This window comes from Athalia rosae, chromosome 2, assembly GCF_917208135.1.
Source record: "Athalia rosae chromosome 2, iyAthRosa1.1, whole genome shotgun sequence".
In the NCBI taxonomy this organism is placed as follows: Eukaryota; Metazoa; Arthropoda; class Insecta; order Hymenoptera; family Athaliidae; genus Athalia; species Athalia rosae.
Genome location: NC_064027.1, coordinates 4,620,314 through 4,643,263, shown reverse-complemented (window position 1 = coordinate 4,643,263; position 22,950 = coordinate 4,620,314). Strand labels below are relative to the sequence as shown.

At 37.4% G+C, this 22,950-nt stretch overlaps 6 protein-coding genes and 1 long non-coding RNA gene across 11 annotated transcripts; 3 read left to right on the top strand and 4 right to left on the bottom strand.

The window, feature by feature from the left end:
• The first annotated feature begins 13 nt into the window (after positions 1-13).
• On the top strand, positions 14-3,189 carry LOC105692274. The gene is made up of 8 exons (XM_012411353.3): positions 14-476; positions 735-913; positions 1,143-1,258; positions 1,407-1,871; positions 2,039-2,099; positions 2,198-2,375; positions 2,464-2,638; positions 2,799-3,189. The coding sequence occupies exons 1-8, from the start codon at positions 147-149 to the stop codon at positions 3,062-3,064; spliced, it is 1,770 nt and encodes a 589-aa protein (XP_012266776.2). The 5' UTR covers positions 14-146; the 3' UTR covers positions 3,065-3,189.
• A 147-nt stretch (positions 3,190-3,336) lies between these two features.
• Positions 3,337-9,303, bottom strand: LOC105692370 (striatin-4). The gene is made up of 11 exons (XM_012411531.3): positions 8,786-9,303; positions 7,626-7,729; positions 7,265-7,444; positions 6,748-6,937; positions 6,341-6,502; positions 6,153-6,261; positions 5,945-6,078; positions 5,607-5,785; positions 5,132-5,469; positions 4,689-5,000; positions 3,337-4,604 (listed from the first exon to the last, which is right to left on the bottom strand). Exons 1-11 carry the CDS (start codon positions 9,068-9,070, stop codon positions 4,435-4,437), a joined length of 2,163 nt encoding a protein of 720 aa, XP_012266954.1. The 5' UTR covers positions 9,071-9,303; the 3' UTR covers positions 3,337-4,434.
• A 518-nt stretch (positions 9,304-9,821) lies between these two features.
• Positions 9,822-12,089, bottom strand: LOC105692275 (zinc finger HIT domain-containing protein 2). The gene is made up of 5 exons (XM_012411354.3): positions 11,404-12,089; positions 11,066-11,336; positions 10,693-10,959; positions 10,336-10,545; positions 9,822-10,191 (listed from the first exon to the last, which is right to left on the bottom strand). The coding sequence occupies exons 1-5, from the start codon at positions 11,436-11,438 to the stop codon at positions 9,862-9,864; spliced, it is 1,113 nt and encodes a 370-aa protein (XP_012266777.2). The 5' UTR covers positions 11,439-12,089; the 3' UTR covers positions 9,822-9,861.
• On the bottom strand, positions 11,872-17,029 carry LOC105692325 (zinc finger protein 420-like). Of its 2 annotated transcripts, XM_012411444.3 has the most exons (8): positions 16,888-17,029; positions 16,671-16,786; positions 15,931-16,548; positions 15,515-15,687; positions 15,127-15,282; positions 14,612-14,992; positions 12,594-14,468; positions 11,872-12,457 (listed from the first exon to the last, which is right to left on the bottom strand). In XM_012411444.3, the coding sequence occupies exons 3-8, from the start codon at positions 16,463-16,465 to the stop codon at positions 12,113-12,115; spliced, it is 3,465 nt and encodes a 1,154-aa protein (XP_012266867.2). In that variant the 5' UTR covers positions 16,466-16,548; positions 16,671-16,786; positions 16,888-17,029; the 3' UTR covers positions 11,872-12,112. The 2 variants fall into 2 exon arrangements, with proteins under 2 accessions (XP_012266867.2, XP_012266869.2); XM_012411446.3 differs by lacking the exon at positions 16,888-17,029 and having other exon boundaries at positions 12,594-14,414.
• Positions 16,826-20,059, top strand: LOC105692329 (protein Red). Of its 2 annotated transcripts, none has more exons than XM_012411451.2 (2): positions 16,826-17,327; positions 17,424-20,059. In XM_012411451.2, the coding sequence occupies exon 2, from the start codon at positions 17,535-17,537 to the stop codon at positions 19,086-19,088; it is 1,554 nt and encodes a 517-aa protein (XP_012266874.1). In that variant the 5' UTR covers positions 16,826-17,327; positions 17,424-17,534; the 3' UTR covers positions 19,089-20,059. The 2 variants fall into 2 exon arrangements, with proteins under 2 accessions (XP_012266874.1, XP_012266873.1); XM_012411450.2 differs by having other exon boundaries at positions 17,408-20,059.
• Positions 19,722-22,660, bottom strand: LOC105692328 (vanin-like protein 1). 3 transcript variants are annotated; one of them, XM_012411449.3, is made up of 5 exons: positions 22,523-22,660; positions 21,984-22,065; positions 21,723-21,860; positions 21,447-21,599; positions 19,722-21,355 (listed from the first exon to the last, which is right to left on the bottom strand). In XM_012411449.3, exons 2-5 carry the CDS (start codon positions 22,050-22,052, stop codon positions 20,015-20,017), a joined length of 1,701 nt encoding a protein of 566 aa, XP_012266872.2. In that variant the 5' UTR covers positions 22,053-22,065; positions 22,523-22,660; the 3' UTR covers positions 19,722-20,014. The 3 variants fall into 3 exon arrangements, with proteins under 3 accessions (XP_012266872.2, XP_048505969.1, XP_048505970.1); XM_048650013.1 differs by lacking the exon at positions 22,523-22,660 and having other exon boundaries at positions 20,584-20,726; positions 20,786-21,355; positions 21,984-22,126; XM_048650012.1 differs by lacking the exon at positions 22,523-22,660 and having other exon boundaries at positions 21,984-22,126.
• LOC125499896 lies at positions 21,276-22,113 on the top strand. The gene is made up of 3 exons (XR_007276935.1): positions 21,276-21,415; positions 21,665-21,864; positions 21,974-22,113. It is a non-coding gene; the product is annotated as an uncharacterized LOC125499896 (long non-coding RNA).
• Positions 22,661-22,950: the final 290 nt, after the last annotated feature.

Here is a 22,950-nt window from a genome sequence, read left to right as displayed (position 1 = left end):
ATCGGTAGTAATTATAGGACGCGAGTATCCTACCCTAATATCTGAATAAAGTTTTTGTTAATTTTTTTGTCGTATTTTTTACGAATCAAGTTGAGTAACGTGCCCTACATTGGAACAATAAAACGCAAATATCGATCGGCAGTTAAATGCGTATTTCGAAGCATGCGCGTATCCGCGGTCACTCCACTTGTTCAATCATGTTTTACCGAATTTTACATATTCTTTTAAGTTTCGTAACAATTTTTTATTGTGTCAACGGCGAAAATGTATCCCGGAAAAGCGACAGGCGTGCGGACGTCAATTTGCAGTTGTGTGTTGAAAGCTTTGACATCCACAAAGATAAAATTATCAGAACTGAAGATTCCAGAGAGATGGGGGCCAAGTACATTAACGAAATAGACTTGGATTCCCGAAAAGAATGTTTACGACTTTGTTGCGAAACAGAACAATGCGATGTCTTCGTTTTCGAAGAAAAGGTAAAATAATATGTCAAATTACATCAGGTACTATGTATCACAAAACCCCTATCTGGCGACAATATGTATCTATATTTTTAATTCCATCATATCAGATTTACCATAGCTCCACCGCGATTCTTTCGCATTTTTGCCATTTCATGGCGATATTGCTGATAGACATATGTTAATTTTCTCGGGATGCCACGTGAAATGTATGCATGCCCAATTGACGATTGTTAGAAAGCTGTAAATGACATGTAATTCCGTATGCTGCAGAGACCCGGGAGCTGTTATCTTTTCCATTGTGGTCCGCCTGATGACTTCAAGTGCAAGTTTACAAGCCATTCAAATTACACTAGCGCTGTTCTGACCACAAATATTAACACTCAAAACACTGTGGAACTAGAACAACAAATTCGGAGAACTCAACAAGATCATGATCTCGAATCTCTAAGGTAACAGCAACGTTACCTTCAAACATTCAGATCAAATTGGTCACCAACTTTTGAAAATTGCAATGACCAGCAAAAATTTATTGTTTCATTATCATTTGATTTTTATTTTGGTCCATCTGTTGCGAACTGATCCTTAAATGTAGGCTTTTAACATCACCCATGTCATGCATAGTCTTGGTTTTAATATCCCAACAGATAAGATCTAATTTTCTTTACATCTACTTATCAGAAAGCTGGCAGATAATGTTCCTGCTGAATATGCCGCTCCTGAAGCTACTCCTGCTGCAGTTACTGCAGCACCGAAAGTGTTAGTACTTTCAACAACAGCAATTCCAATTAGACCAGGTCAGTATTATTAAATGTCGCATTGATGACAAAATCTGTACCAGACCGATTCTTTGCCAATCTTTCTTTTGAATGTACATCACAGTAAGTTGTTGGAGCTATGCAGAACTTGGATAACAAAAACTATTTCATATTTCCTAATATCCAGCGTGCAGCCGGAATCAGTTTGAGTGTCGTACATCAGGAGACTGTATTGCTATATACAATGCATGTGATGGCGTTCCGCAATGCGCGGATGGCTCTGATGAAGCAGCAGAGTTGGGCTGTCCTACTGAAAAACCTTCAGTTCCATCACCAATTGCAATACAACAACCCCTATCAGCTCCAGCAAATTCGCTGAAATATCAGCAAACAATTCAGCACCATAAACCTTATGATCCAGAATATGAGCATCAAGAGAAGAATTCAAGGCCGTGGCAACCCTCTGCTCATCAGTTGATTCCTCAACAAGAAAGAATACCGTATCCGCAGCAAGTTGTTATTTCACAACCACAAGTAAATTTAGGTTCCCAAAGATATCAGTGGGAATATCAACCCTTATATGAGCAAAACAAAGGAACTTTCAATTCAATCAATTCATTTCGTGGACAAAACAACATGATCCCATACGAGCGTAAGTTCATTAGCATTCGAATATGAACTCCTACGTATTGCCATTGGTAATGCCACCGAACAGTGTTAGGTTCATTTTAGAATTTCAGAAAATGTAAAATCCGAAAAAGTTATGAAAACATACACTTTTTCTAATAAACGATTGTCTATTCTTAAATGTATTTATAGAGGAACAGTCGCACATCTTCAATCATAAGGGCCCAGGAGTAATTGGTGAAGATGGCGTTGGGTATGAAAATATTCTTTGTTCTACCTAGTATTTTAATATCAATTTTTTACTGGTAAAACACACCTGTGATCGAATTGTTGTGCGTTTGTTTTTAACAGTGGGGCTTACATAGATCAAACTCGACAATATGCAGCATACTATCCTCCAGATCGTGGTAATTGGCAGGAGGGTCAGCCTCAACAACTGCCTTCAATATCTCCAACACAGCTACATAAATCGCCTCTTTTACCTAAATTACTAAAGCCTGAAGTTACAGCTGAAACCCCACCATGCAAAGTGAGCATGAAATGAGTATCCTTTCTCAAATACTTAATACTTTTGAAGTTCGAAATCCATTAATTGGGAATGGTATTATTAATTGCAGCCAGAGGAAAACCAAAAAAAGCCTCCAGAAGCTATTGATGTAGCAAATCTAAGTAAATCTGTGGAACAAGAGAATTCTATCAATTCAAAAGTAACAAGTAAACCTGCAGGGACTACAAATTCACAAGAAAAAGATAAGGCACATCATAATACAGTACAGACAGATAAACCACACAGTAAGTATTACGACGTTACATCGATAACGCCCCACCGGCTAGTTGGTTCCAAAAATATTATCAAAAATTTTTGTGATTGGTTTTAATTGGGTTTATGAAGTCAGTAATTTGTACAATTTATAATCAGCCATTAAGATACTTCTTTAACATACAATTACAGACCATAACGAAGCAAAGGTTTTTACCGGACACCTGGTGGAACAAAAACCCAATCATTTGATCATGGAACGTCTACAAAACAGCAACGAGGATGCAGACCTCAGACCAAGGGGTGCCGTAATATCTTTAGCATTAGGATTGACAACAACTGCAATGATGGCAGCTTTAATAGCATGTCGATTGAGGGTGGTTAGACGTCGTGGACGTCGTGGACAAGGGCCTTACGCGCATGATGCTGATTACTTAGTCAACGGAATGTATCTTTAAACAAATGCTAGTTGAAGTATTATATTAAAATTGTTAAAAACAAAAATATACATTAAAATGATTGGATACAATCATGTTTATTCGGTTGAGGCATCGTCTGCGGCAATAAATTCTTTTCCATAAAATACACGCTTTTTGATCCAGCTTTTTATCGAAAAAACCTAAGTGCGGAAAAATATGACACCCCGAATTTTTTTCTTTGTTGATAATAATCTTTTAGATTTATTATTGTAGCTCATGCTTACAGATGCGAATGGGTTAAATACAATATATTACAGTGAAACACACAGTTATAATTTATTGTTATTGATAATATTATGTCTATAATAATATTATGATTAACTTATGAATTATTATTATTATTATTACCATATGCTGACCTCAACTGATACAGAAGGTAGCACAAGACTGTAACGGGAGATTTCCAGCAGAGCTTTAGACAACGCTATCATATTATTGTAATAATCCCCAGTAGCTGTACTGCAGTAACTCTGATTTCAGTAATAAATAGTTAACATAAGGATAAATATTATGCTACCGCGGCAGTGCGCTCCCTGGATTCGGGATGGGAAAAGGGCTTTTCTAAACATTAGGTCTAATAATTAATTAATTAATTACATTCTACGCTGGGAACCCCTTCCTCCCATCCGTTGTGGATTCGCTCAACCCTTCAAACCAGTGCGACATGTTAACATCCGATAAACATGGACCCAGGACACTATCACGTGCTGCTGCGTTGCATGGAATACCACACTGGTTAAAGATCTTGTGTGTTTTTACCACTTTAGGGTACTGTCATTGGATATGAAGTTCGATACACAGATGTAACGAACAGTCAATTCCTCAAGAAATGTAGTGGCATACTGTTCCTTTCAACTTACTCGATGAAAATCCGAATCAATATTTTTAAACCAAGTTTCAAGAGCGTGAAGTTTAGATACAGCACAATGTTCTTCTTCACATATTGCATAATAATTATGGTTTTTTATCACCTTGACACCACAGCTCACAGCAGCGGAGCTGAATTGGCAAATATCTTCATGTGATTACAGGGATAGCTCAATCGAGTCGCCAAAGTGATGCTCCAATGGCAGGAGTACGATACTATTCAAGTGTCCTTTGTCCGTGAAGGGTCAAGACGATTATCAACAAATAGCGTTTACATTTTAAATTATTTGAATAAAACATTGTGGATAATAATTTCCTATAATATGAGTATCGGAATATGCAATTTGATACATCTATACTGTTCTCATTAGGTAGATCGATAAAACTAAAAGAAAATTGGAAGTGGTACATACAGGTAAAACTATTCAAAAAGAACATGAGTACAAAACCGTTCTGCTATAAAGATAAAAGTGCGTTCTAATTCAGACATACACCTTCGCCAAAGCATCGGCTCCAGCACTAGCGATAAATTGTCGTGAAGGATGAAATGCTACGTCTAAGATGCTTTCATCGAATTTTTTACGATGCGCCGTTATGTCTTGAACACATGTTTTATTATCCATATTCCATAACCGTATACTGCAGTCGTGACCTGAAAATCAGATTTTTTTGTTCATATCTGAGTGCTCCAAACGCTGATTAATTCAATGAGATTTAGAAAATTGCATATTCATACTTCCTGAAAGTAGATACAGGCCATTGGGGTCAACGGCAAGGCTTGTAACAGCGCCCAAATGAGCAACCATTGCATAAGCTAGAGTAGCTGAGCGATGGTCGTAGAATCGTAGATGCCTATCTTCGTGGGCTGCAACGACAAGTGGTAGAGTTGGATGAGCAACGACACGGTTTACTCCTTTAACGCCATTCACTTCAAGCCGTGCTACAATAGCTGCCGTCTCTGTGTCGAATACTGCACATACTCTCTCGTAAGCCACTACTAATTTATTTGGTTCATCTCTTATAAAATCAACCGATGTAGGGATTCCATCTGTGTAAAATTGTGAAATACAAGATATAAATCATATGCTAGCAATTGATTACAACAAATAATTACGTGTAAAACCCAAACTGAGATTCAAGACATCCGAAATGAAGAGAAAAAATATAGAATCAACTCGCCTTGTTCTGAAGTGTACGTATTTAATAGAGGAACTTTGCTCTGTGGACTCCAAAGTTTAACAGATCCATCAGCACTGACTGACAACAATTGAGATCTTGGATGATACATGCTCAATCCCCAAACTGCGTCGGTGTGTCCAGTTAAAGTTCCACTAAGAACGCTTGGATCGTACGAGTCGTAGGGATCTATATTAGCTGAAGGAAGCGTCCAGCAATGTATCATGCCGTCTAAACCTCCACTGTAGCAATGCTCGCCAGAACTGCTCATAGCAAGACATAGTACCGGGCCTGTGTGCGATCTGAAGGTATACAGCGGTTCCACATCCAGTGATGCTGATCTGTAATGTGACAATGTTTTATGTACAGCTTCGAGATTTCAACCAATTGCAATTGCTCAAGGGTTGAGCTACACTCTGCTATTGATTTTCTATGGTTTCAGAAAAAGAGGAGATGAATTGATTACTCAATCACTTACTTTTTTGCTGGAACAGTTTTATAGACATTCCATAATTTAAGCGTATGATCGTCACTGGCAGTGATAAGTACAGGATCTGTGGGGTGGAAGACCAGAGCTCGTACACCATCAAAGTGGGAACGTAGAGTATACTTCGCCCTCCATGTCCGTCGGAACGCTTCTTCAGTAGTTGCAGCCATCTATATAAATTTGAAATAGAGGAAAAGAAAAAAATACCCCGTGCAGAATTACACTAGCATCACGTTTTTCTTGAAGATTCAGTAGGTCGACGTTAGCATTTGGCCTCAGTGGTCTGATTAGGTAAGTTCTGAGCTTGTGGTCATCAAAGTAATACTTACATCGTATGCAACTTCAGCATCATTATTCACTGTCAATTGAGCTAGTTCACCTAAACCCAAAGATGAGTCGAGACCCTCTTCATCTGGGCAGAGAGCACGTCTCGCATCTTGTTGGAATCCCATGCCTGTTGAATCTGAAATTATAAAATATTCTTGTATTACTACAGTATGTTCGCATTTGTAGTTTAAAGATTCTGTATAAACTGACTCCAATCAGTAGTGTCGCCTTGTGATTCTTCTGACTCTGTTAGCTGATTTAATTCGTTCAGAACCTCTTCTGCTTCAGCATCCACATCTTCTCCTATCATCATTGATGTCTGAAAATGATTTTAATAGCAATAGTTGATTGAAAAAATTCTTTCTATAAAGACAAATGTTATTCTTCCCATTCATTACTTTGTTCGGTTTGGTGTCTGAATTTGCTTCATAAATTTCTTCTTCACCATCTCCTTCTTCTTCTTCCATATCAATGTCAGTATGAGCCAAAAATTCGAAATTAGCCATTACAGCAGCTTCTGTTTCAAGTATCATAGCTTCGGCTAGAGGAGTCGGATGAGCCTAAAACATTAATTGCTCACTGAGATTATGGCACTGGTTATATTGATTCTACAGAAGTTTTGAGCACGTCTGTGATGTCAGGTTCATTTTATGAATCTCTAAATAATAATATTTTTGCAAATATTCTTTTAGTAAATTCTATTGTACCGTATTAACTAAATTTTTCGTTCTCCACTACCTGGCTAAGTAGCCTGAGTTAATAGAATAATTGATTGCAAATAAAGCAATAGAACATGATTATTTACCTCTATTTTTTTAACAGGGGCTCGTCGTCCCTGATTCTCGCTAGCTCTCTTGTTTGATGACTCGTTTCCATTTAGTGCAGGTGTATTGAGATCATCTGAATCCGTATTATTATTCAAACCAAGAAGCGATCGAACTCTATTTGACCGGACATCTATAATAGTGTCTGTGTAACCAATTTCTTGCAAGTACCTGTAATGTAACTAGGTGTGACCAGATGTATTATCGATACACCATTAACATGCAAAATGGTAATATATGAACTTGTAGGGAGCTCGAATTTCAAATGAAATATTCATTACCTACCCTACCAACAACACCCACACAATATTCGCAAATATACGTAAGTAAAAAGTTACGGTTAATTTGAGAAAGTAACGAGACACAATACAGAATTATATAGGTAAAATTATCATGATTTTAAATTAGTAACCAAATTGAAATCAAACAAGGTTACCTAATGCAAAAGGAATGAACATCTTAGAAATTTAAAACACTTATGAGATGAAATATACTTACTGTCTTAAAAGCTGACGACCCTGCCTCCAGCTTATATTGCTAACCGAGGTAAATGGAGCCTCGCCATCACCTCCGCCACCATCAGATCCACCACAAGTGCTTCCTTCATCGTAAATTGGTGGCTTAATATCACCTTGTACCACCAGGTCGGTACCATATTTCAATTTGTGATACTTTGCCCTGGTTTGTTAATTAATTATTAATGGCTACACTAAGTTAAAACGATATTGTACAATTTGAGCACTATTATTGTCATTATCAAATGTAATAGTTTATAAATTCGTCATTACGTTTCTTGGTTAGACATGTATCACTTCATCAATCATCAAGATATGTAGTTATAATACCATTGGGAACTCACCGTTCTTGCTTTAGTACGTATTCCAACATCTTTATCCGCCGCACTAAATCGTTTTTCAAATTTTCCTGTCCCTTCCTTTCACCTTGCAGGAAGGCTATTCGGGCCTGCAAATTCAAATGGGATGAATATGGGTACATGAACATGAACAAAATTCTATTTATAGATGAACATTTGCTTTTCACTCGAATATTGAAAATACGTATCAAGCCATGGCTAATAAATGTACGACCTACTGATAAGCAATCATATTCTACTCCAAATTTGTATCATTACAAATGTTACTTAAATTTTTCCACACCTTGTGTCAGTCAAAATCAACTTTAGAGATTCGGTGGAATGTGTAAAATTTTCATGAACACAGCTGAAACTATGACAAGTATAATTTATAACACTAGATGCATAAGTCCATCAGTAAGTGGTCATTAGTTAACAAATATTCTCATGTGTCGTTAAAAACTTGATGATATTTTGGTACGTTGTCACTTGAATATGGAATACCTGATGGTTTTTGAGGTATAATTACATTAGAGCAATTTGGTAGTGTTTTGAACAATGGGACTGCAAAGAATTTTGATTATACCATTGAGTCTCATATGATATTATGGTATGTTCAATTACCATTAAATTATTGTACGATACTAATATTAATATAGTCAGAGCTGATCATTACGACAAAGCCAAACAATAGTAACAAGGCAAATATAAGAGTTCAATGATAACAATAACTTCAAGTGCTAAGCTGTGGGAAAAATTGGCACAGTATGTTTTTGGCTATCTATTTGATGCAAATCGGAACATCATTCGTCTTCTGACAATAATAAAATTTTGAACTAATTGTTCTATAACAAAACACTAGAAACAAGTGTACATTTGATATTGAAAATTCATCTGACAAGAACAAGCACTACGAATGTATTTTACAAATGAACATAGGCTTGAATGTAACACAGAGAAGATAAATGCTTTTGTTCCAGAAAGAACACTGCACGAGTATGCAGAACTCAAATGATTTCGAATTATTGTATACATAATCCATGATTACATCTAATACAAGGGCTTTCTTCGGAGTGAACAGATAACCCATCATAGGGCATAACGAGGTAAACACCTGTGAAATATTTGGACAATTAATAAAACGCGAGACAGCAATTGGGGCATACCTGAAATTCGGCTCTGTCAACTTCCCACTGGGATCTTTCGAGCTCAAAGCGAGCCCATTCGTGTTGAATGAAATGCAGGATGCCTGGTATTGAATATTGCGGTCTCTGGTCACCATTGCCGCCGTCGCTGTTTTGGGGCTTGTAAGATGTGTTCGCCCCTACTGCCATATTACCTAACTGTTCGTCATGCCCCATCGAAGTACCACCGGATTTATAGTCCATCCTAATTCTAGGCTCCATAGTGACGATTTTGGCGTAAATTTGACTGGGCACCTTCATTTCCATGACATGGCAGCCATTACAGTAACTTCTTTCTTTCCTTCCCTCGGAGATGAGATTGACGTTACGTAGATTACACGCTTTGTTCAGTATTTAAATAACCAGGTTCACCGCACACGAACAGAACGCATACGGTTTCACTGAAATTTACAACTTTCTATGTTTTTATGTGGCTTCGACACAATTATTTACTGTCATTAAATCCAGTCAAGTCAAACGAATAATACGTCACTTGACGAAGGTGCTATCGGAGTACACGATCTTACCAACGTCAACCCGGTAAACATAAAAGCAACTATGCGCTCCATTGCCATAGAAATAACTAGCAGAACAGATAAGCAAAATCCTTCAAGTTCTCGGAAGCTTCTGTTCAACAACGCCACAACTAGGAGTCCGTGCTAGGAGTTAGCTGACGGCGATGTAGGAAATTTGATTTCATACTGAGCTAGCTATCTTGCTGATGATTAACGGCTGCACGGCCGATTGAACTGCTGCTGACCAACGTCAACTGCATCCACCTTATGACGTGAGGCAATTGCGTTCAAAGAGTTTGTAGTGTATCCCTATCCGATGACCCGACAAGTACAGTCAATTTGTCGTCAGTCATCAACATCCTGCATGAGCTATTCTGAAGGTCTCGACAGTTGAGATTGTCCTGGCCAGGACATACATGATTAAATAGTATATAATTTGTTATAATTAAATTTGTGGGAATTATTAAAAAAATTGGGGCTGTATGGCTTATTTTTTTGTGAGGTTGAATTTAGATGGGCAAGCCAAATATTTTTATTGTCATCTTAAAAGTCAAAATACAGATCTTCACCATAACTGTTGATCCAAGATAAATAGTACTCTAATTTTTTTAAGTGAAGTCTTAATTTTTCTCTGGGTATTGCTGTAAGAAGTTTGCCGTGGTCTGGAAATCGTTTTGTAAATTCCTTATCCATATTATTTGATGGCTTTTTCCGTTTGCTCAATGTTTTAGCTTCCATAAAAAGTTGATGGATATCTGAAAAGGCTGCTTTGACGTAGAAGCATTTGTTGGAATTTTCAGGTCCTTGTAGGATGGAAAGACAGGCACTTTTTGCGGCTGATAAATTTTCCGGGTCAGCAATCAGCGACTGACACTAGACATAAAAATATGGCTTTCTTTAAAAACACATTAAAATTTCTTTTGGTGTAAATCTAAAGGCTTGTATATGTTTCCGAACATGCACTGTTAGAGGGACATTTAATTTGAATATGGATAACTTCTAGAGATTGGAACTCACATTGATAGCACGTTGTGAAACAGATTCAATAGCCAACTCTGGTTCATTGAATATCTCGTTCTCTCTGAGGTTATTACACAATTGTAACAATATGAATATTGCTTCTTCAGCAAAATCGTGATGATTGCCGTTGAAATACAATACAGTAAATGTATAGGCATGCAGAACATTCAATACATTATTTCTCACACACTTCGCTGGTGGAACTTTCTAAACAAAGAAGAATCATCAATTAGTATAGATGTAAAATTTTCTGACCAATATAACGCTCTGGAAAAAATGATTCTGGAATAATTTGTTATTGTTTGTGATAGATTAAGAATTAATATGATGGATTAAGATTTAATCAACAATCACCGATATTTGGTCATAAGGTTTGATTTCCTTTAATTTAGGACAGTTTGTTCGATAGTCAAGTGGTGAGCTGGTTGGACTTAAGTCTTCGACTAGTTTTGGTTTTGCGTGGTGAGACCACCAGGGATTCCATTGAGGTAACAGCTTTTCTGCTTCTCCATTCTGCAACAATGTTTCAAACTCTTGCCTCTCGGCATCAGTCAGTGCGGCCCAGACAGAATCAGCATCATCCAAGTTTATGTTCCGTAAGCGTTGCGATAAGTCAGGTGCCTAGTTTAGAAAACAGATCATAAAGATAAATTTCTTTGTTAAGTTATGATGAATTTATGGGGTCAACAGTAAAAAAAAATGCTAGTTGAAGCAGTTTCCAAAATACTTCTTCATCATCATCTGAGTCTAATCCATGCTGTGCTAAATCTTCTATTTCTTCCAAGTCACCTGCATGTTCTTCATGCATTCTTTGCAAAACTTCAAGCATCCTTGTTTTAGTCTCGGGGTCTTGTTCATCCAGTTTTAATTCTTCTTCCACACATTTTTTATAAAAACTCTCCGAGCATTCCAAATGAACTTCTGCTTTGTAACAAGCAACAGAACAGTACCCAATGCCGCATTTCGGACACAAATATTTCTGTGGCTGAGTATGGCATCTGTAACAAAATTGCAGTTTTTTAGAGAAAAGGCCATAGCAAAATGATACAACCTAATAATGCTTACATTTTACATATTCTCACATCACTTTCACTCTCCATGTTGTTATTCAAATGGATCTCATTCACGTTTTTTTTTTTTATTCGGAAAGGTACTCATTCACGTTATGATGTATGATTTTGCATATGAAAATTTTTCCAAATGTTGTAGGTTATAAACACTACTAATTACTCCAAGAATATGCTCCAACTGGCTCCAACTGACAGAGTTCCAATCGTTCCAATTGAGCTGCAGTCAGCTGATTTGAACATGGCAGATATTGAGCGTGAACGCGCCTTATTCGAAATTCAATCAACAGTAATCGACTCGATTGACTTTCTCGTCAATGTTTGATATCTTCAAAAATTTCGACGTGAAAATAGTTAATTATAGAATGAAAAATCTTATTACGGAATAATGTGTGTAACTGTGTCAGTTTATTGAGAGTGTTGACTGTGAATTCAGTTGACGGTGATAGACAATAACGATCGTAACTACTTGTTAGATACTGTACTCAGGGCTTTAATACAAACTTTTTGTCGAAACAATGTACGTCTTTACTTCAGATCTATGCATGTACAGTTTTATCCACATGGTTGAGAATTTCTGGGTGATACAGTCTAGAGGGAAGTTCGGAAAATAAATTCGGTCTCAGAACCCGCCAGCCAATATACCTATATTAATCTATTTTTGGTTCAATTTCTCCCTTCATATGAGGATTCGTTTTTAGCTTGATCTAAAATCTTGGCTGCGGTAGAGGATCATCTTCATCCATCTGATAATCCAGGATGTCTATTTTCAATTCCTGATGCCGCTGTCTATGGGTTTTCAATGATCCTGGTTGGGTGAATGTCTTATCACAAATATTACATGCATAAGGCCTTTCTCCCGAATGAATGCGCTCGTGTCGAATGACATGACTCTGATGATGAAAGCTTTTATGACAAACGCGACACTCATATGGCCGTTCTTTAGTATGTGTACGAAGATGTATATTCAGGTCCCATTTCTTGAAAAAGGTTTTTGGACAGACTATGCATTTGTGGTTACGCTCTTTCAAATGATCCCGTTTCACATGTTCCTGCACAAAGTAATACGATATCAGCATAAAGGATTCTCAAAATATTAACATAGCACAATGAATGTTTGAAATATATGTACAGCAAACTTAGTGGTGTGCAGGGTTGATGCGTTTAGAAGTGAAGTTTAACACTCACGTTTACTTGAGACCAAGTTGTATAGACTTTTGGGCAAATCTCGCACACAAATTTCTGTTGTCCACCAGCTCGATGACTGGCCATATGTTTATTGAAAGTAGACTTCCAGGCAAATAGTTTCCCGCATTCTTTGCATTTAAATTTTTGTCTATTGGCAAAATGTGTTCCAACGTGTTGTTTGTAGTTGTAACCTTTAGAGAATAATTTTTGGCATACATCGCAGCTATATTTTTTGGAATTATTTTTATGTTTTTTTTTGTGAGGTGGGTCCCATTCTCTTTTAGTTTTGTCATTTATATCATGGACCGTTGGGCTAGATTCTAGACGTGAATTCTCAGGCATTTTAGTACAACTTGTAAGTGAGTCCGTTTTGTTGGCTTCAACTACTTCTAACTCTTGCGGTTCAGCAAATTCCATATCACCTCGAATAAGCTCGAAAAATTGTGCTCCATCTTCATTTTGTACGAGTCTAACCATGGGACCTTCTTCTCTTTTAGTTTGTTTAGATTCGCTTTTATTTTTGTCATTGGACTTGGAAGGACTGCTCTGAATTAGTCTGAAAAAGTCTTCGCAACTATCGTTATCTATTGGCGACTCATAATTTTCCATACTTTTGAATCTATTTAATATCTGTGGATTATCGAAACTTGTTTGTGACATATTCTGTCCTACTACATCTGATACCAGATTGAAATTAACTTGTTCTTGTGTCTCAAAGGTTTCTATTTCAAAGAAATCAATCAAATTATCTTTATCACTCTGGGTCAAGTATAAAAATTTTTCGCTTTTATTCTGTGACAAACTCTTTGCTCTATACTTATCATTATTGGTTTCTGACAATGTCTCGGAATTTCCGTTAATAGGTTTTGTGTCCAAGGCAACCTTTTCAATGTCTTGCATTTCAGCAAGATTCTCAGGTATGTTTGCAATATCAGGTTTATCTGACATAGTGCTTCTTGATATTCCCAAAACTCTTTGACCATTTTCTAATTGTACTAATTTCAGTAACGATTCACCTAGTGGATCATTTTGTGCGATTTTTATATTTTCGTTCACAGTTACAGCTGATTTTCTGTCAGGCTGAAGGGAGTTTTCAGATTTTTCTGAATAATTTGAGATTAGTAGTTCATAAAATTGCTCTCCATTTTCTGTTTGTACCAATCTCAACGATGGTTCCTGATTATCGAATTGTCTACTAACAATTGTGTTAATATTATCTGTACTACTTTTTAATAATTCTTCAATATTTTCGGATGACAAAGGACTTGTACTCTCAATTTGCAAGCGATCATTGTCAAATTGTTCAGTGGGTTCTACATTGTCAATAGAATGTTGGGATTTTAACTCTCGCGTTTGTCTTTGATTCAATTCTTTAGCTCCTGGTACTTTCACGGTTGAATTTTCATTTCTTGTTAAATCGGAGGGCCGTTTGACACATTGTTTTTCACAAAATTTCATTTTTTGTGTGTGCGAGTGCTCTGTTCGTGGGATTAAATTTAAACTTTCATTTGAGTCGTTGTTCAAGTCATGGCATTTTTGTAGAGTAACATCGAGGGAGACGTTACCACATAATCTACCACTTTCATTTAACAATATAAGGCCATCTTTATGTAACGATTGAACGTATAAAATATTCTGGTTGCTGATCTCAGAAGACACAGGGTGTTTATAAGGAACTTCGGGCTTGCTTTCATCAGAAATTTCAATTTCTTTCCAACAACTGTTTATCATATCAGACACGGCAGTTCCGTCATCACAGTATCGAGAGTTCATATTTTCAGCTTGTGTTGAATTTTCTGAGGCGAGTTCCATCAAGTGTTCCTGTAAAAAATGATTTGCTGTATCGACGACTTGTTTTGTGTTCATATTTGAGAGCTGGAAAAAAAACCGACAAATATAGTTATTTCAATAACTACACATTTTAGACAAAAAAACCGACTAATTTTTTTGATAGTTGTGAATAACTGGAAGCCTAATTTATTGATAGATGTCATAGGTAAAATTATATTCACACGTACATGTTCAGAGGTAACATAAACAACAGTCTCTTTAGTCTGCTGATTATCTACATGTTTCTTTTCAGGACTGATGTCTGTGTTCTGGCATAATCTCTGCTCGAATTCATTGTTTTGTAGATGTTTCAGATCGTTTAAATTCAGTAGCTCCGTCAATGTATGCATTTTTCTACAATATGTCTCATAGGTATCTTCATTTATGCCTTTAAGTTGTTTGAGAACACTTTCATTTCCTTTATTCGTGTGCACTTCACTCTTCGATTGGACTATTACAGCTGCGGGGTTTTCATCAGAAATTATTTTTTTAGATGTTACATCACCAGCATTACGTAGCTTTTGGTTTCCACACCTATGTTCTTTGATTTCATCCGTTTTGTGGAACTTCTGTAATATCACAATTTGATAAATACCAAATTTGCCAAGATTGTGCTAATGACAACAATGTTGTAACAATCAATGATGTGATCAATGTCATGATGATGCGATGATTAAAGCTTTAGACTGGTAAATTTTCTGACCTGATTACAGCTTCTGCAGTCCAAGGTTTTAAAATTTTGGTGGTTTTTTTCATGATCTCTCAACAATTCCACAAACTGAAAACTTTCACCGCAAATTTTGCAATGGTGCTGCCTTTTCATTATTTTTCTGTGATCTTCAGTGGCCTCTTCTACAACCTGGGAACGTTGTATGATAATGAGTGTTCAGTGATCAATTATAGGAATATGAATCTTGAGACTGAGCTTCCCAAATGATAATTACTATGGGGATTGGGATCTTGATCAGACATCGCAATATTTTGTCTATTGAGTATAGTTGTTAGTCAGATTGCAATGAGTATTGTACAAAACAGACGTATGTATGTACCTTTGGCATTTTATGGAAGTATTCAAAACATCATCTACTTACTCCATGCAATTTTTTCATGTGCTCCTTGAGACGACTCTCAGTTCTGTATTGTTTGTCACAGAAACAACAGTCAATACTCTGATATCCTCGGTTATGAATAGCTTTGTGCCTAACCAGTGTATTGATCTGTGTAAACCTCTTTCCACAGATGGAACACGGGTACGGCTTTGCCCCTGTGTTCCATTGGCTCTGATTATTACTCAACAATTAGCAGCACAAGAATATGATCAAATGTTTCAATATAACGATGGAATTTTAGAAAGTCTGGAAAGTACAGTCTATCGACTGAGATATTCTAATAGACGTCACAGACAATTCTACACTTTGTTGCAACATGAATGATAAACTAGTAGAGTTTAGACAAACATATTGTATCTTGAATCGTTTTAGTGTGTGGATATTAAATAATTCTTTACCTGAATGTATTCGGCTATGCCTCGTTAAATTAGATACGTGATTAAATTTTCTTCCGCAGACTTCGCATATGCATCTATTTGTTCCCAAGTGAATGTTCAGATGAGTTTTCAAATCTGTTTGACTATAAAATCCTTTGCCACAGATCTGACAGATCTGTGATCTTTCTTGGTGATGTACACTTCGTCTATGCCTGTCCAGCTGTGACATTCTGTCGAACATCAATTTGCAGAGACAACATTTGAATGGCCTGACTAGATATGGACTTGAGCTGTCACTTTGTTTTTGTTCAACTTCTGAGTAGTTTTCCTTCCTCATTGTCTCATCATGCACTAAACCATTTATCGGCAACTGGATGCTAAGAGCTCTCGAATGGTTTATGAATTCTTCTTTAGTTTGAAATGTGTCATTGCACATGGAGCAAGCAAGCTCACATGCGTTATTAATGTTAGTGTCCATAATGATTTTTTCAGGTCGTTCCAACTCATCTGCATGAATATTGTCAGAACTAATTTCGATGCTGTGGCTCGTAATCATTTTGCATTGAAAATTAAAAATATACTGCAAATGTGATTCATATTTAATTCAAATTTACGTCGGTTATTCAGATATACTGCGTCCTGTGAAGAGTAAATTTATTATTTCATGTATGAGGAAAAAAACATTAAGCGATTTTTGAATTATTATCGAGATGTTACATATTATGTCTCATCATCACTTCCAAGTGATAAGTGTCACATACCTATGTATATTGAATTTTGTAATCAATGTGAGAATAATTATTTTCGTAAGGCCATTTAAACCGACGTCACAGCAGAATGCCATGAATATATGTATGTGTATACACATGTGTGTGCTCTGAAATCAAGGAATTCTGTCTGAAATAGAACAGAGGCAGAAGACACGGTGGAAAAAGGTAAAAATTAGTTTTCGGAATTGCTCAGTTACAAAATCCTCACCAACTCATAATAACTGAATGGAGGTTTGGTTTAATGGTTGTTGATTTGGAACTCCATTAATTAATGTCAACCTTAAATGAAGAAGCCAAATGCTAGCCAAATGCCAATGACGGTCAACGTGCTGTTCAACGAGTGCTGTTATGGCGCGGAAGTGTATGGGACGTAATAAAGCATCTATGGTGGACGTTGTCTATTTGCAGACAGTCAGTTATACAAAAGTCTTGTGCCCAACTACAAAAGTCTCTCGAGCTTACGCCCTCTTAACGTGCAAACCAATATTGGCTAGCAGTTTCATCGTAGACACATGGAGGAAAAGGTAGAAACGCAAGCGCAGCCACGTCAGATGGCCCAAAGGTGCCCAAGGGTCTAGGGGGTCGAAGGTTAACTAACCTTAAACTCAAATCAGCCTATTGATTGTTTACTTCCTTCATGAGAAATCGGTAATGGGTGTTTTTTTTTGTGATTTATAGTGCGTCAAATCAGCCATTGAAGCCTGACATAAATACCACTTAACAAATAGTCTCAAATCATTACAGGTCTTGATCTCAACCTTGCTGTTACATTTTGGACTCTAAGGACTTTGGATTTGTCGTTTTCATCGGTACTCTTTCTAACTAAATAGTGTCAGTAGACCAATTTTCAGCAAAATGCCGGACACGATAGAGGAAGACATGGGGCTTTCTGTCAGATTGACCAACGATGATTTCCGTCGTCTCTTGATGACTCCGAGAGCTTCGGTTCCATCGTCGACCCCAGCGTCTGTCCCTGGAACAATGAGGGACACTGCAGCAAAAACTGCACAGACCCCAGTGATAGCTGGTGGTAGCCGTGCTGAACTGCGTAGAAAGAAGAAGAGCTTTTATGCAAAACTAAAAAAACAAGAAGAGGACAAAATGGCAGAACTGGCAGAGAAGTACAGAGACAGAGCAAGGGAGAGGAGAGATGGTACTAATGCGGATTATCAGTCCGAGGATCCTATGAACACTGCCAGTGCATACAGAGCTGTTGCACCAGATGTGAAATCTGGGATGGATGCAGCCGAGAGAAGACGTCAGATGATACAGCAGTCAAAATTCTTGGGAGGAGACATGGAGCACACTCATTTGGTGAAAGGTTTAGATTACGCTCTTTTACAAAAGGTACGCAGTGAGATTGAGTCCAAGGAACAGGAGCAAGAAATCGAGATGGAAAAGCTGGTTAAGCCAAAGAAAGAAAAAGAAAAAGACAAAAAAGAGGTTGAAAAAAAAGAGGAGGAGATGCAATTCAAAACAAAAATTGGACGCAATATACACAAGACATTGACTACCATGCGATCGAAGCATGTCGAACGAAATGAATTGTATTGTCCTGGCAGAATGGCATATATTATTGAGCTCGATGATGAAAACGCAGATGCAGATATACCTACGACATTGATCAGAAGTAAAGCAGATGTTCCGACAATTGACACGACACCAACACTAACGACTAATGATATTGTTATCAACAAATTAGCTCAGATTTTATCGTATCTTCGACAAGGTAGTCGCCACAATAAGAAAGGTAAAAAGAATAAGGAAGGACGGTCAAGACTTGAGGAACTCAGTGAAATGGAAGTTCCCGTAAGACCACAAGATGACAGCATCTATGGAGATATTGGCGACTATGTTCCATCAACAAGTAAGAGTAAAGACGCCCCGCATTCTAAGGACAAAAAGAAGGGATCATATTTCGAAAAACCATCAGAAACCTTCATCGATGACAAAGCAAATGCTCCACAATTGCCGCCTGTACTTGCTCAGAGTATTGAAAATGCCCCCAAAAAAGGAATGCTATTGAATAAACTTGCCGCCGAACCTGAGGGGTATGCCGAATGCTATCCTGGACTTGATGAAATGCAGGATGCAATTGATGACTCTGACGATGAAGTGGACTATACAAAGATGGACCTGGGCAACAAAAAAGGACCCATTGGTAGATGGGACTTTGACACTCCAGAAGAATACAGTGAATACATGAACAATAAGGAAGCTTTACCTAAAGCTGCCTTCCAGTATGGTGTCAAAATGGCTGATGGGAGGAGAACCAGAAAGTACAATAAGGAGAAAAATGAGAAGGCAGAATTAGACAGAGAATGGCAAAAAATCCAAAATATTATGAATAAAAGAAAACCAACTGGGGGTTCAGATACAGCACCGGAATTCAAAGTACCACGATACTAAAATGATAATCGCTCAGTGTGTGTTATAATTCAGTCTGCCAGGTCGAGTGTGAATATTCTCAAGCTGTGTCTATTTTGATGACTGATCAGAATAGTCAAAAAAGTGTTATATCAAAATGCAAATTTTGCATCGTGAATGGCAGTATAATTGGAACATTTATCAGACATTCTAATGAGATGAAGAAACAAATCCATGGAATACACTGCTTCCTAAAAAGTTGTACTTTGGCTCAATAATTCAGGCATTCACAATTCTGAATCATATTCAATTATGCCACCAAACTAGGTGCAAGAAAACTAATGCAACAGCTGAAAACTTGGGAATAACACTTGTTATCCAATAACGAGCAATCCTTTTCTTGTTCACAGCCACATAGGTATTCGTGCATCTAGGTATAATTACAAATTTTTTTTTGTGTAATTGTATATAGCTGACATATGCACCGAAATGTTCAAACTGAATCCTATTGGAGCCATAGTTTTTGCATCGAGTTATTGTATGTTTGCGCACGATTCTCAAATTCATTCTGGTGAGAAATAGTTTTTATCAGAAAAAAGTAAGTTTCTGTATTGTTCAATTAGTTTGTTCTATAATTCCCTCAACTTGGCGATCACAGGTACCAATAGACTTTTCCTATTGTGAAACCAGGTGAAACGACAAGTTATGCAAAAGATTTCTGAAATTATTTATTCAATAATAACATAAAATTATTAGAATGGAGAAATAATTTTTCATGTGGCAGAATTATTTATTGAAAAACCATATCGCATCTTCAAATACAACTATTTTTAATTAATATTTGGTGAGGCAAATATAGTAATTTGAAGTTACTTTACATTATCATGTTAATTTGAGAATAACAGTATCAATCAAAATTTAAGTGATTCATAAGACAACAATAAATTTTCAGCCGAGTATCATGCTGGCTAAGATCTGTGCATTGAAAATAAAATTGTCATTCCTGCAAAAAAGATAGTGATTACATAAGGAATAAGTGACAATCGATAAATAGAAAATAGAGAGCTTGATGTGGTGGGTGGTAGTCCATCGGTAGAGAAATTTCTACCATAAATAGCGAAGGTTAACAGGTCATTTTTCTCAGTGTTTAAGGTATAAGTGATGGTTGTATGGGAAGTATCGGGAATGTCATCTTGTGCATAGGTGAACTCATTGGTACTCAAAGGAAGAATGTTCATGGTTAAGGAGTCTGGCATCTGAAACATACTGGAGTCAGTTGAAAAGTTTCCTGTGATAACAATACTGTGGAAGGTAGTTGGCCTGACAACAGTTGTCGATGTAGCAAACCTCCTACCACAGGTAGCAACGGTGTCACCGGTGCAAGCAATTATACTGCAAACCTGTGTTCCACCACTCCTTATACCGCTGTAAGTTCTGACTCCATTAAACACCGCTATTCGATATCTGTAATAACTGACACTTGGGTTTATTTTATTAGCGTTAAATGTCTTGCTTATGTTGAATGAACAGCAAAGTCCCCGATCACAAAGTTCCATTGAAGTTTGTGTTGTACCACTAGTCAACTCCAATATCCTTGTGGTATAGGGCTCCAGGATGTCTGTTATCAAGGCCTGTTGAGCCACCGGCCGGATATCGACCAGAGTACTGATTTCCTTGTCACTAAATACATAGGTCACTGTAGCCTCAGAATTGATGGAGCTGCGTTTTCCATTAATTACCTTTGGTACTTTTGCTACTAAAAGAGTGTTTGTGGCATTCTCTGACCAAAGAGAAACCAGTTGTCCACTTGTTCCAGCAAATATACCACTGCCTCCGCTGCCCGTAGCTGGATTATTGTAGCTCGACGCCAGTAAATTAACATCATTGGAATAAGACCAGGCTGACTGTGCCTGGACAGCAGTCAAATAGGGCAACTCAGAGAACCAGTGCGTTGGATATAGAATATCCGTAATGTTGTAATGGTTGATAAGAGACAATGTTGGAGTTTTGAAGAGGATGTCAAAGCAAATAAAATGACCAAATGTAACGCCAAAGTCAGTTGTAAAGGTGGATATGTCAGGAGTAGAAGTTACGTTCAAACCAGCTTCACCAAAGAGGTTGAATTTCCTGTACCTTGATACGATAGTACCATTTCGATTGAATGCTACATTTGTATTGTAGAAGAAGTAACCGTCGTTGGGGCAGGGTCGGAATTTTGTTCCCGTGGCAGTGCAGTCTTCCATTTCCACCACATTTACCATAAGGTACATGCTTTGAGACCTCGCAGTGCAAGACATCAACCGTATAGCCTGATAGAAAAAATTAGAAGAATTCGGCTATCAACTAGATCGTTTGAATTTAATATTCAGGTAATAAACCCGATAATTCTGTTGAACAAACCGGTGACACAAGAGTCGAATCGTTGGTGCAAGGTGTGTCTGTGTTCGCATCGGGTATGGTGCTACTGTATGAAAGGAAATGAGTCCTGTTTGTTTGATAATTTGGGAGACCTGGTGCCAGACCGTTTTCTGGAAATACGATAATATCTGCATGCTGTAAGAATTAAAATATCGTATTTAATATACTAATCTATATGTGGTACGTATTTATGTATACAGCTGAAGTGCTCAATTATCCGGCTGTGCCGAGAAAAATGCATCTCATAAATCTACCCACGTATTCCGACGCTTTCTTTACTATGGTGACGATATTCTCAGCGTTAGCGAGAGTGTTTATTTGACCGTCTCTGCCCGTACGTGTTGGGTAGTATTCGGCCACTGCACCTATGTAGGAAGTTGCATCTGCTGCCGAAATCTGGGTATAATCAAAAAAATGCGCATCTATAATTACTCATTTATCTTATTCCGATGAATCTTATAACTATTAGCTACTGCGTCTGACGCTAGATCATTTGTTATTACATATAGGTCTACATACCTGCAGGAATGTGAATCGGGTCCAAATCGCTAGTCCGAAGATAATGATCGACAATTTGGTGGCTGCCATGGTTGCAGGTGGCCTAAAAATGTGTAATCCGCTTACTGTTCCTCATAAATAGTATTAGACCTCTTTAGAAATTGATGGATTCGTCTTATAAACCCATCGTAATTATCTGATGCTGATTCAAATGTGATAACTATGGCAACACCTGAGGCCCTTATATGTACGTAAGACGTGTACGTCAGAAATGGTTTTAGATGGATTGGTTGCTTTGGGGAAAAGGATCACGTTAGAACGGATCGTTGTAATTTGTAGATGTCGCGTTATTGTAAAAAGCTGTGAGATTTAAAAGTCCCATTTTCATATCTCGCCGGATATCTTCGAGAGTATTATTCGGAGGGCGGCGATATTTCTACTGAATTTGAAAGTTAAGAAGTTGAGCGCTTCAATTATACTTGGCAACGTAAACTTTACTGTTGCAGTAAAAAATGAACTCGCGTTTATTCCAGGTGAAATTAACTTTCACAAGTACTTACTGTAATATTGCGTCGTTCTTACGTGAGTTTTAGAAAAATCCTTAAGACGCTGCGGTTACTGTTCGCGAATTCGCGACATCTATATTTGTAATACAAATGACGCCGCACGCTTCGCGTATCTGTATATTTATACATTGATTGTGAGTTCAAAGTACTCAGTGACTGCATGTACAAAAAATATACGACAATGTCAAGCAATGGCAGCGCTACTTCACTTCGTGTAACAGAGAGTGATAAAATATTTCGATTTTGTCACTATTGTCCAATCCTAACTATTGTCCACTCCTACTGACAATGCGTTATCAAATAAGTTGATCAGTTTGTCGAATAGACATATGTAACATACTGATTGTTACGTTGTATTGTAGTCATGTGTTTACAATTAGTACGAATCAGCGATATACATTGATAGCATCTTTGCGTAACGA

What these genes read in the sequence shown, in the direction of transcription:
- LOC105692274 (XM_012411353.3), top strand. Translation starts at nt 147, where the DNA reads ATGCGTATTTCGAAGCATGCGCGTATCCGCGGTCACTCCACTTGTTCA. An exon ending in AGCAATTCCAATTAGACCAG is followed by an intron (nt 1,259 to 1,406) that starts GTCAGTATTATT and finishes CCTAATATCCAG; the next exon opens with CGTGCAGCCGGAATCAGTTT. An exon ending in ACAGACAGATAAACCACACA is followed by an intron (nt 2,639 to 2,798) that starts GTAAGTATTACG and finishes ATACAATTACAG; the next exon opens with ACCATAACGAAGCAAAGGTT.
- LOC105692370 (XM_012411531.3), bottom strand. Translation starts at nt 9,070, where the DNA reads ATGGAAATGAAGGTGCCCAGTCAAATTTACGCCAAAATCGTCACTATG. An exon ending in GGTCGTCAGCTTTTAAGACA is followed by an intron (nt 6,938 to 7,264) that starts GTAAGTATATTT and finishes GTTACATTACAG; the next exon opens with GTACTTGCAAGAAATTGGTT. An exon ending in ATGCTGAAGTTGCATACGAT is followed by an intron (nt 5,786 to 5,944) that starts GTAAGTATTACT and finishes AAATTTATATAG; the next exon opens with ATGGCTGCAACTACTGAAGA.
- LOC105692275 (XM_012411354.3), bottom strand. Translation starts at nt 11,438, where the DNA reads ATGGAGAGTGAAAGTGATGTGAGAATATGTAAAAT. An exon ending in GATGTGAGAATATGTAAAAT is followed by an intron (nt 11,337 to 11,403) that starts GTAAGCATTATT and finishes ATTTTGTTACAG; the next exon opens with ATGCCATACTCAGCCACAGA. An exon ending in TTTCACAACGTGCTATCAAT is followed by an intron (nt 10,192 to 10,335) that starts GTGAGTTCCAAT and finishes TTTTATGTCTAG; the next exon opens with TGTCAGTCGCTGATTGCTGA.
- LOC105692325 (XM_012411444.3), bottom strand. Translation starts at nt 16,465, where the DNA reads ATGATTACGAGCCACAGCATCGAAATTAGTTCTGACAATATTCATGCA. An exon ending in ACATGAAAAAATTGCATGGA is followed by an intron (nt 15,283 to 15,514) that starts GTAAGTAGATGA and finishes CAACGTTCCCAG; the next exon opens with GTTGTAGAAGAGGCCACTGA. An exon ending in ACTGCAGAAGCTGTAATCAG is followed by an intron (nt 14,993 to 15,126) that starts GTCAGAAAATTT and finishes GTGATATTACAG; the next exon opens with AAGTTCCACAAAACGGATGA.
- LOC105692329 (XM_012411451.2), top strand. Translation starts at nt 17,535, where the DNA reads ATGCCGGACACGATAGAGGAAGACATGGGGCTTTCTGTCAGATTGACC.
- LOC105692328 (XM_012411449.3), bottom strand. Translation starts at nt 22,052, where the DNA reads ATGGCAGCCACCAAATTGTCGATCATTATCTTCGGACTAGCGATTTGG. An exon ending in CCCGATTCACATTCCTGCAG is followed by an intron (nt 21,861 to 21,983) that starts GTATGTAGACCT and finishes GATTATACCCAG; the next exon opens with ATTTCGGCAGCAGATGCAAC. An exon ending in ATTCGACTCTTGTGTCACCG is followed by an intron (nt 21,356 to 21,446) that starts GTTTGTTCAACA and finishes TTTTTCTATCAG; the next exon opens with GCTATACGGTTGATGTCTTG.